This window comes from Puntigrus tetrazona, chromosome 19 (assembly GCF_018831695.1).
Source record: "Puntigrus tetrazona isolate hp1 chromosome 19, ASM1883169v1, whole genome shotgun sequence".
Lineage (NCBI taxonomy): Eukaryota > Metazoa > Chordata > Actinopteri > Cypriniformes > Cyprinidae > Puntigrus > Puntigrus tetrazona.
Window position 1 is genome coordinate 16,951,038 of NC_056717.1, and position 16,265 is coordinate 16,967,302.

Sequence of the window (16,265 nt, forward strand, 5' to 3'; positions counted from 1 at the left end):
TAACACTTGATACAACGGAACAATCACACACGCTAGCAAATCTCAACCGGGGGGGGGTTGAAAATAATGGCAGGACAGAGGTTCGGTAAACAGTAACACCAGATAAGGACTACGCTGACGAAGCTACACTGATTAGAATTTCCCCATTTCACTCCTTGTTCTTCCTGTCATCTAATGAAATGCATCACGCTATCAACAGCGGGACAGATGGTTGGAATTCATTCGGAGAGAGATGAAGATGTGTTTCTCTGTATTAATCAAACATAAATGAACAAAAAGTAAAAGAGTTATAAGCAAAACAAATCGGATGTCACGGTGTCGTAATGGGGTATATATTGTTCATCTCATTCACAACAGCCGTTTAACTGTGTATTGTCTGTAAAAGGGTTTTGTCTATACACCTGGTCAAGCCCATTAGTCACAGAAACATTCAAAATGATCTCGATTTGTAGCTCGTATATTATTTCTTGAGGCAAACGCACAAGCAGGCAGAAAGCAGGCTTATGTGTTGTTTGACTAGATCTAGATCCCACTATGGTCTTGTCTTGGCATAAAACGGTCGCATCTGTTTCACCATTTTCTTTCAATGTGTTAGTCACAGGTTGTGACCCCATTTCTCCTCCCTCACACTAATTTATCGTCAGACTCGCCATTTAACAGAAGCTTTTTAGTAAAGGTCAACGTGTCGTCTTTGCTGTAAACGCGACACCACCTGAGCCTCGTAATGCAAAAAGAAAATGAAGAAGTCTAAAGTGTTGGAGACCCTATAGAGAAGAAGTAAAAGAAAAACAGTGATGCGACAGAGACCTCTAGTGGACGCTTCAGGCACATTCATGACGTCCAGAAGCATTGCGTGACTACATTTAATGCACCTTTTTATATAGATCTGTATTCAAAAGCCTAAAGTATAAGAATATTAAACTATGTATCTAGTGACTGTAGAAGTGTATGTTCGGAATCTTTATAAACATTTTATATCAATTGGCTAGCAATTGTGCTTTCAGCTCTGTAACATGTAATGTGTAACTGTAATGCGGTAACTCCTCATCTTTGTCAAAACGAACATTATTTGGAAGATACACAGGATTTTCCCTCTCGCTGTAACTAAAGGTCGAACAGATTATATTTAGATATAACCGTGTAGATGTCCCCAACCATGAAAGGTTACTGAATTACAATTGGCCCGCTCCTCATGTATATTAATGAGTAAGTACCGGAGAACGATAGTGAAAGGTAAGAAACATGACACGACAATCCCTTAAGTTAATACTATAATAAGGATACCTTCTTCAAAACAATTACGAAACTCGTGAATGTACAAGTTATGTTTTGATTGTCTTAGATTTATATGTGTGTGTGTGTGTGTGTGTGTGTGTGTGTGTGTGTGCGTGTGTGTGTGTGTGTGTGTGTCGCGTCTCTCCCTCGTTCCGTGGATATGAAAAATTACTGCTGGTATTTACTTGCCTTTGACAAGAATGTATGTGTCTCAATGGAGGTGAAAGTGTATGGAATTGCCACTTTTTAAGTTTGGCAATACACTGCTATTTAAATCGGGAGGGTTTGATCAAAGGGGGACGCCAAATGTGCGTCGTTGTGAGCATACTGGGACCAAAAACTAGGCTTTAAAACGAACTGGCTAACAGTTGTTCAATCCGAAAGGGTCTTCTAAGCGGCGAAGTAGGCTAAAAGAGTGCATGTTGAGAAACGTAGACTACATATTACCCTATCCTTGGTATACCATGACAAGAAGAATGGTGTCTGAAAAAAAGCATTGCAGAAGTAGAGAAAGCACGTAGCCTATGTTCATAATTAAGGACGGATGATAATCTACATTTGTTCATGATGTGCTATGTGTTGCGTTGCATTTGAAATTAGTAAATGTTATCAGTAATCAGACATCAACAAATGAAGAAAAAAAAAATATATATAGCTTTATTATTATTAGGTTATTTGTAGGCTTTATATTACAAAGTAATATAAAACTTAATTTTGAATTTGTAACACTTCATCATTTTTATAACTTAGTTGACATGTTTCGATTGGATTTAGATGGCTACATTTGAAGATTATTGTGGAATAAAAAAGGAGGACTTGGAGGATATTAAAGATTCCATATCTACTCAGGATCTCCCATCAGCGATAAACACCATCAAGGAATACCTCAAACAGCAGGATCTTGTAGAACTAAACATCGGTGTGACGGGAGAGTCTGGCTCAGGAAAGTCTACATTTGTCAATGCGTTCAGGGGTTTAGGAGATGAAGAAGAGGGCTCTGCTGAAACCGGTGTAGTGGAGACCACTACAGAACCAAAGGTTTACCTTCACCCAAAATACAAAAATGTAAAAGTGTGGGATCTTCCCGGCATTGGAACACCAAACTTTAAAGCCGATGAGTACCTTGAACAGGTTGACTTTAAGCGTTATGATTTTTTCATAATAATTGCGTCAGATCGGTTCAGAGAATGCCACACTCAGCTGGCCGCAGAGATTATGAGGATGGGGAAAAAGTTTTATTTTGTTCGTTCCAAGATTGACTTTTGCATTACTGCTGAGAAGAGAAAGAAGAGCTTTGACCTGAAAAAGACTCTGAATGCCATCCGAGAGGACTGTGAAAAGGGTTAGTTATTCCTATGTTATCTTTAAAATTATTATATTAACCCTGAATTATTTTCTCACATAAAACAATAAAGGATGTATATTTTAATTATTAATACGAAAACATATAAAAATATATTTTTTTGACATTTCATTGTTTCCTGTCCTGTTTATGTCTAGGTCTGAGAAAGATCGGTATAGAGGATCCTGTCGTGTTCCTGATTTCTGGCTGGGAGCTTGGAAAGTATGATTTAAATATTCTACAGGAGAGGATGGAGAAGGAGCTTCCACAGCATAAGAGACGGGTGCTGATGTTGGCTTTGCCAAATATTACGCTGGAGATTAATGAGAAAAAGAAGAAAGCTCTAGAGGAAAACATCAGTAAAGTTGCCTTGCTGTCTGCTTGTGTGGCAGCTATTCCTCTCCCCGGTCTTTCGATCGCTGCAGATATAGCCATCTTAGCAGAAGAGCTGAGAAGGTACTACCGTGCATTTGGTCTGGATGATCCTTCACTGCAGAAGCTCTGTGAAAGATCTGGGAAGACAGTAGAGGAACTGAAGAGTCTGATGAAGTCTCCTTTTCATCAAGGGATAAATCCAAGTTCAATATTAACCTTGCTGGGTGCTGCATCCCTTCTTATATCAGAAGATGGCATTGAATTACTTGTGAGCTTCATACCCATTGTTGGCACTTTGGTGGCAGGAGGACTGTCTTATCTGACTGTCTCGAGAATGCTAAAGAAAGCTCTGAATGACATAGCTGAGGATGCTAGGAATGTCCTGATTGCTTTGTTGGAAACTGAAGTGTAACTGTAAAGAAAATTATAATATTCAACCTCATTACAACTATCTGTTCTTGGGGTCTTTGAAGAAAAATATATAAATTGTTTATCACATTTAATGGGAAAGTGTCATTTATAATTTATGGGTTACACTTTTTTTAAGGTGTTCTTGTGACAATTTAATTATACATTTAAATACCGATTAATATTAATTAACTAACTTGATTAACTTTACAATATAGTTAGGTTTGAATTAAGGTTACTTGCATGTAATTTGTTGTTATTATAATAATAAGTGCATGTAATGTGTAACAAAGACACTCTAAAATAAAGTGTTATAAACATTTTATATCAATTGGCTAGCAATTGTGCTTTCAGCTCTGTAACATGTAATGTGTAACTGTAATGCGGTAACTCCTCATCTTTGTCAAAACGAACATTATTTGGAAGATACACAGGATTTTCCCTCTCGCTGTAACTAAAGGTCGAACAGATTATATTTAGATATAACCGTGTAGATGTCCCCAACCATGAAAGGTTACTGAATTACAATTGGCCCGCTCCTCATGTATATTAATGAGTAAGTACCGGAGAACGATAGTGAAAGGTAAGAAACATGACACGACAATCCCTTAAGTTAATACTATAATAAGGATACCTTCTTCAAAACAATTACGAAACTCGTGAATGTACAAGTTATGTTTTGATTGTCTTAGATTTATATATGTGTGTGTGTGTGTGTGTGTGTGTGTGTGTGTGTGTGTGTGTGTGTGTGTGTGTGTGTGTGTGTGTGTGTCGCGTCTCTCCCTCGTTCCGTGGATATGAAAAATTACTGCTGGTATTTACTTGCCTTTGACAAGAATGTATGTGTCTCAATGGAGGTGAAAGTGTATGGAATTGCCACTTTTTAAGTTTGGCAATACACTGCTATTTAAATCGGGAGGGTTTGATCAAAGGGGGACGCCAAATGTGCGTCGTTGTGAGCATACTGGGACCAAAAACTAGGCTTTAAAACGAACTGGCTAACAGTTGTTCAATCCGAAAGGGTCTTCTAAGCGGCGAAGTAGGCTAAAAGAGTGCATGTTGAGAAACGTAGACTACATATTACCCTATCCCTGGTGTACCATGACAAGACGAATGTTGTCTGAAAAAAAGCATTGCAGAAGTAGAGAAAGCACGTAGCCTATGTTCATAGTTAAGGACGGATGATAATCTACATTTGTTCATGATGATTATTATAGATTATTAAGTTCTCATGACCACGTTTTAAACTACAAAAATATTTAAATGTAAAATGTAAATATATATTAAACAATATTAATATAAATAATAATCCTCTTTTTCATGATGTCCTGTGTTGTTTCTGTGTAGGTCTGAGAAAGATTGGTGTGGAGGATCCTGTTGTGTTTCTGGTCTCTGGATTTGAGCCTAGAAAGTATGATTTAAATTTTCTGCAGGAGAGGATCGAGGAAGATTTTAAACAGTGTAAGAAACGTGTGCTAATAATGGTTTAGAACAGCTTTAGAGAAAAACATTGTAAAAACCAGCAATTAACAGAGAAACCACCTGCTTTTATAATTAATTCATTTTCAGTATTGAGAGACATTTATGTAAATACATGTAGTCTGCATATTTGTTTATACAGTACTCGATGCACAAACCTGTATATATATATATATATATATATATATATATATATATATATATATATATATATATATATATATATATATATATATCTCTTCTGTGACAGATGTAAACCATAATTATTTTCCTTAGTCTTCTTTCAATGTTGATCTATTCTTATGTCATTTAAGTAGGATTATTTATGTATGTCATGTATGCAATATATGCAGGTGTGTATGCACAAATAGCTTCAGAAAAAAACACAACAAATCCTCTTTGTTTGCAAACGCTTGGCCTATAAAGAATATTCGGAGTGTGATTCTTGACATTAAACTTCTGAAATATTAATCAATATTTACTGATAATACCTCAATATTTACCTCAGTGGTTCTCACTTTTCCAAAGCTTTTTTAGTTTCTGATTCCTAAAGTTCGGAAGATCAAATACAAATGCAAAATGCATAAAATAAAATTGTAAACAGTAGGCAGCTGTGTTTTCTTCATAATTTTACAGCACGAGTAGTAGCAGTTGAATAAAGACTTAATAAGGGCATTTGGATTATATATTTTTTTCTTACATTTGTATTTAGTTGCTTAGTTTCGGAATGCTTCCAGTCCATTTCACTGATTTACCAATCCTGTCAAACTCTATCTTTTCAAATCCTCACCCCTTCATCATGGAACCCACACGAAGAAGTTCGGATGCGGCTTGTATGCAGGTGCGGCTTGTTTATTTTTTTATTTTTTTTTTAAATAGAGCGGATGCGGTTTATATGCAGGTGCGCTTTATAGTCCAGAATTTACGGTACTCTTTGGTTGACTTCTAAGTGGAGTAAATTATTTGGAAACAGACCCTCCAGAGCAGTAGGCGGCGCTGTGGCGCCAAACGTGTATTCGCGCTCTCTCTGGACACGTCATGCTAGCGGAAGACTAAAATCATCTGCGCGTGCGTTCCGCTGTCTTCGTAATTTTCAAGCTCGAGGCAGTGGACGAAGGTAAAGTGGCTGTTAAACATTCTTATCTTTTTGTGCGTAATATTGTGAGCATGACCATTAATACACGTTCTGTTTTTATTGCGTGTAAGCAAGCAGTCGACGTTGGCAGTTTAATAAACTAAAACGAATGTGAAGTACACGTAATCTCAGTTTACCTTAAACGATTCTATTAGTATTCATATGCTCTCCTATTTACCTTCTGGAGTGTAACGGTTTTATTCTAGCGCGTTAAATAAAACTAGGCATTACCAGACATTTCAGTATTGACTCTGATGTTTAGTAGGTTGTGTGGCGATTTATGTACACGTAAGCAGACTCGTTGAGCCGTTATTACGCTTTTAAAATATTACATGTCTGTCTTTAACACGTGTAAACGTTTAAGAACACGTTTCTGAATTGTAGAACCGGTGGTTTGTTCTCAGCATATGCTTTGTATTTGGAAAATTCATTCATCCGTTCGTTCATAGCTGCACTGTAGCACAAGTTAGCATTTTCATATAGCCTCTTATAGACTGCTCTCTGTATTCTTATTAGTATTATTATCATTAAACGTGATCTAACTGTAAGAATGACTGTAGATTAATCTGTTTTTACTTTTCGCCCTGCCTGTGTTTTAGCACATCACACAGTTGCAGTGTACTGCAGATGTTAAGTTATTTGTTGAAGTGTGTGTGATGTTTTTTTTTTTTTCCTCTCTGTGTATCCAGTAATTACAAATGTCCGTTATCCTCATGTACTTTTGGGGGCTGTTCTGTTAAACACGCCACTTTTCCCCACAGATGAGGCTGCTCTGTGTATTTGCTCTGGTTGCTGTGCTGGGTCTGGTGGCAGGAGAAGAAGGGGCTCGTCTGTTGGCTTCCAAGTCCCTGCTGAACCGATATGCCGTGGAGGGACGAGATCTTACCCTGCAGTACAACATCTACAATGTGGGCACCAGGTATCGTTCTCTTTTTGAATTTACCGCATCAATAGTTAATGAGCGTAGAGTTAAGTATAAACCCAAGGAGCTGATGGAAATATTTCAAAGCTAGATCATAGCTGTATTTACCCTTTTTTAAAATTTCTTTCTAGTGCTGCTCTGGAGGTGGAGCTGTCGGATGACTCGTTCCCCCCTGAAGATTTTGGCATTGTCTCCGGAATGCTGAACGTGAAATGGGATCGTATTGCTCCGTATCCTTTTTCAAAATAAAATATTACATATACATACTTCCAAGCAAATGCTATATATAGATGCCACTTTTTCACTTTACTTTGCTAAGAAGGAATTCTGAGTGGACTCAAATCCTGGTTTAAACTTTTTCAATCACTTATCTGATAACACTTAACATAATCAGTCCTGTATCAAAATCATGGGATGCTTTAAACTTTTGCTCTTCGGTACGTATTCCTTAACTCATCCTCTCTCCAGTGCCAGTAATGTTTCTCATACAGTGGTTCTGCGGCCACTGAAAGCTGGGTACTTTAACTTTACCTCTGCATCTGTTAGCTACCTGGCCCAGGAGGGCGGACAGGTTGTGGTAAGTCAGGTCTTACGATATCCAAGTTTATTTATTCATTTGACTTAATTTATCAATTTACTTTTTAAAAACCAGTCCATGTAAATGTAGTTACTGGCTGTTAAGACTCTTTTTTGTGCATCTCTCAGGTCGGTTACACAAGTGCTCCGGGTCAGGGAGGCATTCTTGCCCAGAGAGAGTTTGACAGGCGCTTTTCTCCACATTACGTAAGTGACTCGGCAATGCTTTCATATGGAGAAAATGAGTCTTCGATATATGTTGTCTTATGTCAAGTGTTTTTCTCTCTTTAATAGCTGGACTGGGCAGCTTTTGGTGTCATGACCCTTCCCTCCATTGGCATTCCTCTGCTCCTGTGGTACTCTAGCAAGAGAAAATACGACTCACCGAAGAGCAAAAAGAACTGAGTTATCTAATACAAGACAAAAAACAGATCAGGGATCATTGTGGGAGTGGAAGGAGGAGGGGTATTAAGTGAACGGGGTGGGTTGACAATGTTGTTTTTGAATAAATTAAGTACCCATATTGGGGTAAATGGTCCAATGATTTAATCTGTTTTTAAGTGAGGTTGGCCTTCATCAAAAAATTAGTTCCAAGTATGAGAATTACCAACTGCTTTTGATATTTAAAATGGCCATTCTAGGGTCGCTTAAATTTTTTTTTTTTTTTTTTTTTTTTTTTGTAATTATTCTCAAATGCTAAAGAAAAGTACAGCTCTTCATGATCAATGGGGGGGGCTTGTTTGTGGAAATAAAAAGGGTTTTACAGAAATGCTCTTATTGTGTGTCTGGTCACTCACTGAAATGCTCTTTCGTCTGTCTGTTCTGTGATGTTCTTCTCATGCAGTGATTTAATGTATTCTTGTACTTTTATGGTGATAATATCAGCTAAGAGCAACAAACTTTTACAAGGAAGGGCAGCAGTTCACTTAATAAATCAGTGGTTGTAAACCCAAATAGTATTTTTATTTTTTTTATTAAAAGTTATGAAATTATTTGCTGAGCAGGTACATCTTTAAACGAGTGGCTGGAAAAACTGTATTTCCGATACAATTTAAATAGATCAAAAACATCTCCATGGGGAGGTCACTATTAGGAAGCCTTATAAATGTATGTACAGGTTATAAGCAATGTAATGTTTTGGTACACATGATATATGCCATGCTAATATTTACCATTATGCATTTTTTTTTTTTTTTTTTATTATACGGAGTGTTACACAAAAGAAGCTCTTGGAGAATTCAGGTCTACACCATCCTAAGCTCAGCGTTTGGGATTCGGTGGGGGCAGACATGTTCTAGAGCTGCTTGGTCTTTCTGGGATCTGCTCATAAATGGAGCTGGAGGAAGCATTCATATACGGCTGATCTGAATGATGAAAACCGGAGTGTTGAGGTTGAGCTGTCTGAGGGGAAAATCATAAATGTAGCATTTGTATAACACTATACTACACAGAATATACAAAAAGAAATATCTCAAATATTCTCGTGAATATCACCTGCCCGATGAGCTCGGGTCGCAAAGGAGCAGATCTCGGGGGCGGTCTAAGAGGAAGACTAGGCCCGGGTCTCAGTACAGCAACGCCTTCTTGGGCCCCTTTGATGTTCACCTCTGAATACAGGTGATCCTTTGGAAGGTTCACTGAAGAAAAGGTCAAAACATGTATCAATTAAGTATTTTCATGTTTTACCTATGTTTTGTTTTAGTCACTATTTAGTGCATTGTTCTTTTGAAACCATTTCAAGTCATTCTTATATTTGATCTCCAAGACGGGAAATGTTCCGAGCACGTTCGTTTCCCTCATTTCTCACCTTCATCCCCCGCCGCCTGCCTCCTCCACCCGACAGCATAGCAGTCAATTTCTTCTGGACGACTGCGTGTGTGGGGGGTCTCTTCGTAAGTGTGCATTGGCTCCAGTTTCCAGTATTTCGGGTCTGCTGCTGTCGTGTCGAAGTTTGGGATGGATGGAGGGGTAAAGGCTGCTGTTGCTCCCTGAAGGTCAGGGTGGGCAGTGAGGTTGGGGGTGTTTTCTGATAATAGTCTGGGGGGTTTGTTAACTCGAGCATACTGGACATCCACAAGAGAAACTTGATCTCCTTTTAGATTAAGATTTGAGGGGCTTTCAGCAACGTCAGAACTGCCATTCTAGAGGGAAGAAAAGATCGAACTTAAAAAAAAAGTTATAATTAAACTCTTCCTCTCTCTACACTTAGAAAAGTGAACCATGGTTTAGACATTTATTTTTACCATTGTATAACCGGTTTTACTACAAATACCATGGTTAAATTATGAATACTGTTTCAAAAGCATGGCTAATTTATGGATACCATGGTTTATCTGTACTGTAGTAACTATAGATTTTATAGGTGTTTTATTCGTTGTTTTTCATTGATTTATTCATCATTAGCTATAATTGTAATGTATAGTTTAATGCGTTTATTGTTTCTCTGTCTATTCTTATTATATGTATCAGAGATAGATGAGTAGATCAGGGCAGCTAACAAATAATAATACAAATCCAGTTTATACCTACCTTTATTTGGTATGAACATTTCTTTATCATATTAACTTCTGCTATGAAAAAGTCAATTAAGTTGCCAGACTTCTGCTCAGATGTGTCGTAATTATTATTTCAACAGGTGAAGACTTATTCGTTGTTATTGTTGATTTATTGCTTATGGATAATAAATTGCTTATGTTTAATAAAGCAAAGCTAATTTTAAAGGCTTAACATTTTTTTCAGTTTCATCATGGCAATGCTGAGAAGTCTTTTGCTTCTTTTCCTTGTGTTCTCTATGGGGAACGCAGCAGGTAACTGCATTTATTTGTAAAAAGTCATTTTAAAGCTTTTCTGCCAAACCTTTGATGGTTTGTAGGTTTATGGAGAATGATAGCATGTATGATATTCAAACAACTAATATTATATAATATAATACTAAGTTTTTGTTCTGTTTACACTTTTGAGGTCTCGGTTAATAAGGCAGTGTGGAGCTTGTAAAATACTAACAAAAAGAGGATGCGCAACATAGAATCCATTCAAAATAATACTCTGTCCACAGATATGACTTTTTTTAAAAAAAAGTCTATACGATTTTAGTGTAATAACAAAGTGTAATATGAAGAATATGGGAAGGAAAATGTTACTTTTTGTTTTCAGTGCTTGGAATCTACTCACTTCAAGGCCAGGAGGCTCTGTTTCAGTTCCACACTTGCATTCTGGCAGCGAGAGGGTCTTTTTCAGTGGTTTTCTCACGACTGCATACTGCACAGGCTCTTCTGTAGCAGAAGTGATCTCACTGGAGGGGTTTGTGTGTAAGGAGTTCAGAACAGCTGGGCCGATGGCCTCGGCCAGGTTTGTCTGCTTCTCTCGATCTGTTGCTTTTCCATTTTTCTCCTCTTCCTCATCTTTCACCCTCCACCTATTAATTTCCTCAAAACTCCCATCAGGCTAGATAGCAAGAAAAATAACGGGATATGAAGTAAGATGACAGGAAAATAATATGTAAAATCATTTTTAATATCTCCTTCTCTGTATTAAAAAAATCACTGATACACTGTTGCACTTTACTTTGCATAAGACTGACATGACACATGGTTTTTTGTATGTTTATGACAACTGTCATTATGTGTAAGTTGCTCAGTTATGTCATTTTTAATGTAAGGTTGACATTATTTGAGATGTCTTTATTATGGGGTAAGGGTGGGGGTAGGGTTATTTTAGGGTTAGGTCAAATAATGTCATCTTTGCATTAAAAATGACATATCTGAGTGAATGACGCTTAATGACAGTTGTCATAAACGTGCATTAAACCCTCGTTCATATTACGATTATGAAGGTATCCTGTCAGTCTTATGCACAGCCCTTCAAGTAAAGTGTTACCAAAATCACAAAGACTGTGTGTAACCTACCTGCATACAAGGTACAGTCAACATCTCATTAAAAGGCCCCACAGGATTATGGGTGTAGTAGCTGATTAGCTCATCCAGGCTTCTATGATGGCTGTGTTCTCCAGCAATGAGATATACACTACCAGATGATCCATACTCCTCCTCTTCAATTATGAAATGACGACATCGGTCTTCTCCTCTAGAGGTTTTAATGAAATAGAGACGTTGCCAATACATACACTGACACCACAAAGAAGTTGAACACACTATTATCATTGCAGCTGTAAAAAACACTAGTATTTTACTGATGTACTTTATAATACAGTGTTTTAAAACTGTTCAAGCAAAGTCATTTTTTAGATTAAAATAGTTGGTCAGGTTTTGCGAAAAGAAATATTCAAATTGGAAAAAAATGGCACATTGAAGGGAGGTTTTGTACAATCTTGTCTTGTACGACGGTTGATTTGGCTCATTAACTTATTTTACATAGAACAGTTTTTAAATCCTACAAATTATAATTATTAAGATCCATTTACGCTAAGGATGGCAGCTGTAACTAGACAGTGTTATACAGTTTTCTAATTCTATGACAATAAGTCCAGCAACAACAGCAATCTGAAACAACATCATTGAACTATTCGATAAGAATACCGGCAGCCAGTTTAAAAGAAAATACAAAATTTAAAGCGGACAACTAGTATGGATGCTTGTTCTTTATAGTTATGTACTACATTTTTAAGAATGACACTAGGGTTTGTGTGTGTGTGTGTGTGTGTGCAAAAACAACGTACCTGTAAGACAGCACAAAGCCAATCTTTGACTCGCTGAGCCTCAACAGGAAACAGCCTTGCGGCTTATCCTGCAGCAGCTGTTCTGCTTCCCTGAGAGATGCGTTGTGTGAAAATGTGAGTATACGACACTGTTTCACATCTGTGTTTGTGCAAGGTTGCTTGTGCATCTGTTTTTCTGTTATGTTTTTGGAAGAATATTTAGATGTGGCTGTAACCTGCGTGTAGCGAAACCATGGAGCCAGCGAGGAAGAGGCTGTCCGGGCCTGTGCAGTCGAGGCAGCTGCGTTCTCTCAAACCACAGCAGAGTGTGAGCGCGCAGAGACGGAGACAGACACTCCAGGGGCCTCAAGGGACCCAAAACCAGAGCAGGATCTATCCGCTTCACTGTGGTCTTTAACAGAGGGAATCCAGGACGACATTTAGATGTTCAAATGCAGTTTTAAAACATTGAAACGTTGGGTTTTTCGCAGTGCATTACAATGTTTTCGTGGCTATACTGAAAATTTAAACGGCAAAAATCTCATCATGAACATAAACATAGAAATAGACTTCCAAAAAATAATTATTTGTAGATAATGTGAATAAATGCTTCACAAAAATTCAAATCAGCTTGGTGCGATTTTGAAAATGAAAATGAAATGCAAATAATATTTGCAGGGAAGATCACTCTGGTTAAAGACATTAAACATCTCACGAAATCTAACCAGCTACTCTCTCACTGATTATTTGAGAAGGCTTTAAAGTATACTCTTAAGACCCGATGCCTTTACATTGTTTAGAGTGTTAAAAATAATCTGCAAAAATTAAAATAAAAATGATATTTCAGTTAAGTTATGCTACGTTACAGTTTGAGGAAATCGGGACTCAGTTTCTTTAAAATAATGAATGTTATAACAGAATTATTCGATATACCATTTTTCTTTGGCATGTAAGTGGTCATAAACAGGTTGTATATACAATGAATCTATAAACTCCATCTAATTTGCATATTAATGTGTTTTAGGGGAAACATATCATCAAAAAAGAAGTGTAATAATGAGAGTAATAATTGACAAGGTTTTCATAATAACATATAATATTTAATAGAATACTGAAGTATAATTTCTTTTGTAATGGCTTCCAAAATGCGTAATAAATATGCTTTTAGTCCCTTTGTCCTCATATGAGAACATGTATAAAATCAATATCCTGTCTTGTACCAGAAAGGCTAGTTTTGATTTAAAACCTCATAACATTTTCCTGAAGAGAGTCTCAGAGAAATTCACTAAAATATAATTTCCTCATTTGAGGCTGCAGGGTCTTAAGAGGGTAAAAAACAAAAAAGCGTCTGACCAACCGATCAACCTGCTATTTCTTTGCTTCAAAAGGCTCTTTAGAGTTAATGTAGAACGGCTGAACCGCTGATAGAAGTGTTTTTGTTTTGAAGAAATATAAGCTATATAGATCTGTGGTACTAAGCTATGCCATGTGTTGACAGATTCACCTCATTTTCCTTCTGCTGGCCCTGGTCTAATTGCTCTGTCTTTTGTTGTGCTGTGGAACGAATCTTTATGCTCCGCCGGGGTTTTACTGGCGGTTTCTTGGTCGTGAGATTGTTCTCTGGATCCAGAAATGGACGTGGCTTTGGTCTTGGGTAGTGGGCAGAAAGATCGCTCAGTCGCTCCTCTCTCTGCTGAGATTCAGCATCTGTACACAAATAGATTCAAATACATTCAAAAGGCAGTTAACAGTCAGGTCGAAGGTTGAAGGCACTGCTAAGAGAACCATTTTAACAAATTAAATGTTGTTCACATCCATTTTTCATTTAGGCTGTGGGTGAGTTGTTTAATACTGTCCGCTTTAACGATCAAATTCAGAATTTCATTTAATTTTATTTGTTAAAATGCTTCCCTTAACAGTGCCTTCAAACAGCCTTTTGAATGTATTTATCTTTAAACGCATTGGGATATTTAATATTAACCTGTGGGTGATGGTATCTAAAAATGAACACAGATGTCAGTGTGTAAAATTTTGGAGTTGACATACAGTTAGAGTACAGTCAGACTCAAAATAACCCTGAACGGAAATGTCACGTTCTCTACACGCACGCCAGCAACACAGAATATACTAGATATCAAACAATAAAAACCACCAAAACAATATTATGTATGTATTATAATATTACAACATTATATAGAATTCTGTTAAAGGACTGTAGCCTAGCCATGCAGTCAGAATCAGTTGATGTCTGAGCATTATATTATAGTAATATAGTAGTAAAATATCGCGTAGATTTAGATTTCCATTTTATACTACACAGAGTCTAATTTCAGTTTTTTTAAGCTAACTCTCAATTCTATATTAACTCTGTATTGCCTATAGTGTATTTTAACATACTGTATTAAAACTAAATAAGCACAGCTTACACCATATAGACTCGCTTCATTCTTAAACTAACCCTAAAAATACATTTACCTTCCTTAAACGATTCATTAAATACGTATAACCATGTCAAAATAACTGCTGTTTTGACATTTAAATGAATATCGACATTTTAAAAGTATTTCCAGTCATCAGAAGAAACAAGCAAGAGCAACTTTTCTTAAAACTATCAGGTTGTGTTTTTTTGCAAGGATAAGTTCAGAAGGTGTAGAAAATTAGCTGACCTTTAATCTTTTGGTAGTCAAAGTCCATTCTCAAGCGCAGGATGTAAAACGCTACCTCTTCCTATCGGTTCTTGAGTGTTTCTGCCTCATCCTGTTTAAATGCATGTGCGAGGGCGAGAAATAGAGAGCGGAAAAAGGTCACATAGAGCTGATAGTGTGCAGATTTCATTTTGAAACTTCTTGTGAAATATTTAACTGATGTACTAAAGCTCAAATGAACAATCTGACGATCTGCTTTTGAAAGGTTGCCACGCACTGGAAGAAAAAAATGCGCAGAAAGCAAGTTGCATCATAAATCGCTTGCAAATTGCACAAACAATTGCAAAGAAACAGAAAGGAAAGATTTAATTTAAAAAAATAAACATTGCAAAAAAAAAAAAAAAGCAGAAAAACACTCACAAATTTATATTTTTTTAAATCAATGAGTACATAAATAGGACATTCTTTAAAACAAAAGCTTTGAAAAAACATTTATTGCAAAACTGATGTGTAGAAGTGGAGGACTATTTTAATAATGTCATGTTGCTGCAGTTTTACTGGGTGTCTGTAAATTTTATTTGAAGCTTTTTGAATGCCTGTCTATTAAACAAAACCCATGTTGTTTAAAACCGTCTGTATGTTTCCCTCTTCAACACAAATTGTGATCATGTAAATTTAGACCTGCGTATCCTGTATATGTGCATATCCTTTTTATCTTTGTTTATGTTTGAACACAGTGAGTGCGTTGTTAGGGTGAGACAGAGAGAGAGAGAGAGAGAGAGAGAGAGAGAGAGAGAGAGGTCATGCATGTGTGTGTGTGTGACAGAGAGAGAGAGAGAGAGAGAGACAGAGAGAGAGAGAGAGAGAGAAAGAGGCAGTTGCATCACATGACTTGCTCACCACACAGGATGAGAAAGAACGACCACAAAGAAGGTAACGAAAAAAAAGAGATGACAAAAGAAGTGTACAAACGGTAAGTAGAATACTTAGCCCAGTCACCACAGGCCGTTTGTTACATTTTATGAAAATGCCACATTCCTTTATACAGTATTTTGAGATACATAATCAGATTTCTTGTGTGTCTTTCTTTTTTTGTTATTTAGACCTATATGATTTTAATTGCTTTTTATTTTAAGGTTACTCTTTTTTCAGTAATTCTCATTCAACACGATTCTTACTTTTGTGTCCATTGTTCTAATTGTATTAGATTTTGTTTCATACTCTTTCCAAACATTGACCAGCTGGCAGTTGCGGGACACGTCCACTAGATGGCGTACATTACAAGTACATTAGCGGTGAAAATGACATTCGGAATGAGCCAGGGATGAAAATGATCTGTCGTTCGTTGCACTCGACAATAACCACTGACAATTACTCATGCAAAAGTCATGCATACCATAATATGTACATTGGCTTAATTTGACGTGACTTTCATGTAGCTACATTATAACACA

At 36.9% G+C, this 16,265-nt stretch overlaps 3 protein-coding genes across 4 annotated transcripts; 2 read left to right on the plus strand and 1 right to left on the minus strand.

Annotated features, from left to right (window-relative positions):
- Positions 1-1,071: 1,071 nt before the first annotated feature.
- LOC122323882 (interferon-inducible GTPase 5-like) lies at positions 1,072-3,725 on the plus strand. Its single transcript, XM_043217991.1, has 3 exons — positions 1,072-1,233; positions 2,050-2,617; positions 2,776-3,725. Exons 2-3 carry the CDS (start codon positions 2,050-2,052, stop codon positions 3,402-3,404), a joined length of 1,197 nt encoding a protein of 398 aa, XP_043073926.1. The 5' UTR covers positions 1,072-1,233; the 3' UTR covers positions 3,405-3,725.
- Positions 3,726-5,853: 2,128 nt separating this feature from the next.
- On the plus strand, positions 5,854-8,200 carry ssr2 (signal sequence receptor, beta). Its single transcript, XM_043217992.1, has 6 exons — positions 5,854-5,996; positions 6,776-6,933; positions 7,068-7,166; positions 7,405-7,513; positions 7,642-7,719; positions 7,807-8,200. Exons 2-6 carry the CDS (start codon positions 6,776-6,778, stop codon positions 7,915-7,917), a joined length of 555 nt encoding a protein of 184 aa, XP_043073927.1. The 5' UTR covers positions 5,854-5,996; the 3' UTR covers positions 7,918-8,200.
- si:ch73-109i22.2 lies at positions 8,114-15,078 on the minus strand. Of its 2 annotated transcripts, none has more exons than XM_043217990.1 (9): positions 14,833-15,078; positions 13,671-13,873; positions 12,403-12,578; positions 12,188-12,277; positions 11,418-11,595; positions 10,684-10,956; positions 9,320-9,653; positions 9,007-9,149; positions 8,114-8,909 (listed from the first exon to the last, which is right to left on the minus strand). In XM_043217990.1, the coding sequence occupies exons 1-9, from the start codon at positions 14,858-14,860 to the stop codon at positions 8,862-8,864; spliced, it is 1,473 nt and encodes a 490-aa protein (XP_043073925.1). In that variant the 5' UTR covers positions 14,861-15,078; the 3' UTR covers positions 8,114-8,861. The 2 variants fall into 2 exon arrangements, with proteins under 2 accessions (XP_043073925.1, XP_043073924.1); XM_043217989.1 differs by having other exon boundaries at positions 8,114-8,913; positions 14,833-15,072.
- Between the last annotated feature and the right edge of the window lie 1,187 nt (positions 15,079-16,265).

Bases quoted from the DNA above. Each gene is read 5' to 3' on its own strand.
- LOC122323882 (XM_043217991.1), top strand. From the start codon at position 2,050: ATGGCTACATTTGAAGATTATTGTGGAATAAAAAAGGAGGACTTGGAG. The intron at 2,618-2,775 runs GTTAGTTATTCC...GTTTATGTCTAG, and splicing joins CCGAGAGGACTGTGAAAAGG to GTCTGAGAAAGATCGGTATA.
- ssr2 (XM_043217992.1), top strand. From the start codon at position 6,776: ATGAGGCTGCTCTGTGTATTTGCTCTGGTTGCTGTGCTGGGTCTGGTG. The intron at 6,934-7,067 runs GTATCGTTCTCT...ATTTCTTTCTAG, and splicing joins ATCTACAATGTGGGCACCAG to TGCTGCTCTGGAGGTGGAGC. The intron at 7,720-7,806 runs GTAAGTGACTCG...TCTCTTTAATAG, and splicing joins GGCGCTTTTCTCCACATTAC to CTGGACTGGGCAGCTTTTGG.
- si:ch73-109i22.2 (XM_043217989.1), bottom strand. From the start codon at position 14,860: ATGGACTTTGACTACCAAAAGATTAAAG. The intron at 13,874-14,832 runs GTCAGCTAATTT...ATTTGTGTACAG, and splicing joins TGACTACCAAAAGATTAAAG to ATGCTGAATCTCAGCAGAGA. The intron at 9,150-9,319 runs GTGAGAAATGAG...CCTTTTCTTCAG, and splicing joins GCAGGCGGCGGGGGATGAAG to TGAACCTTCCAAAGGATCAC.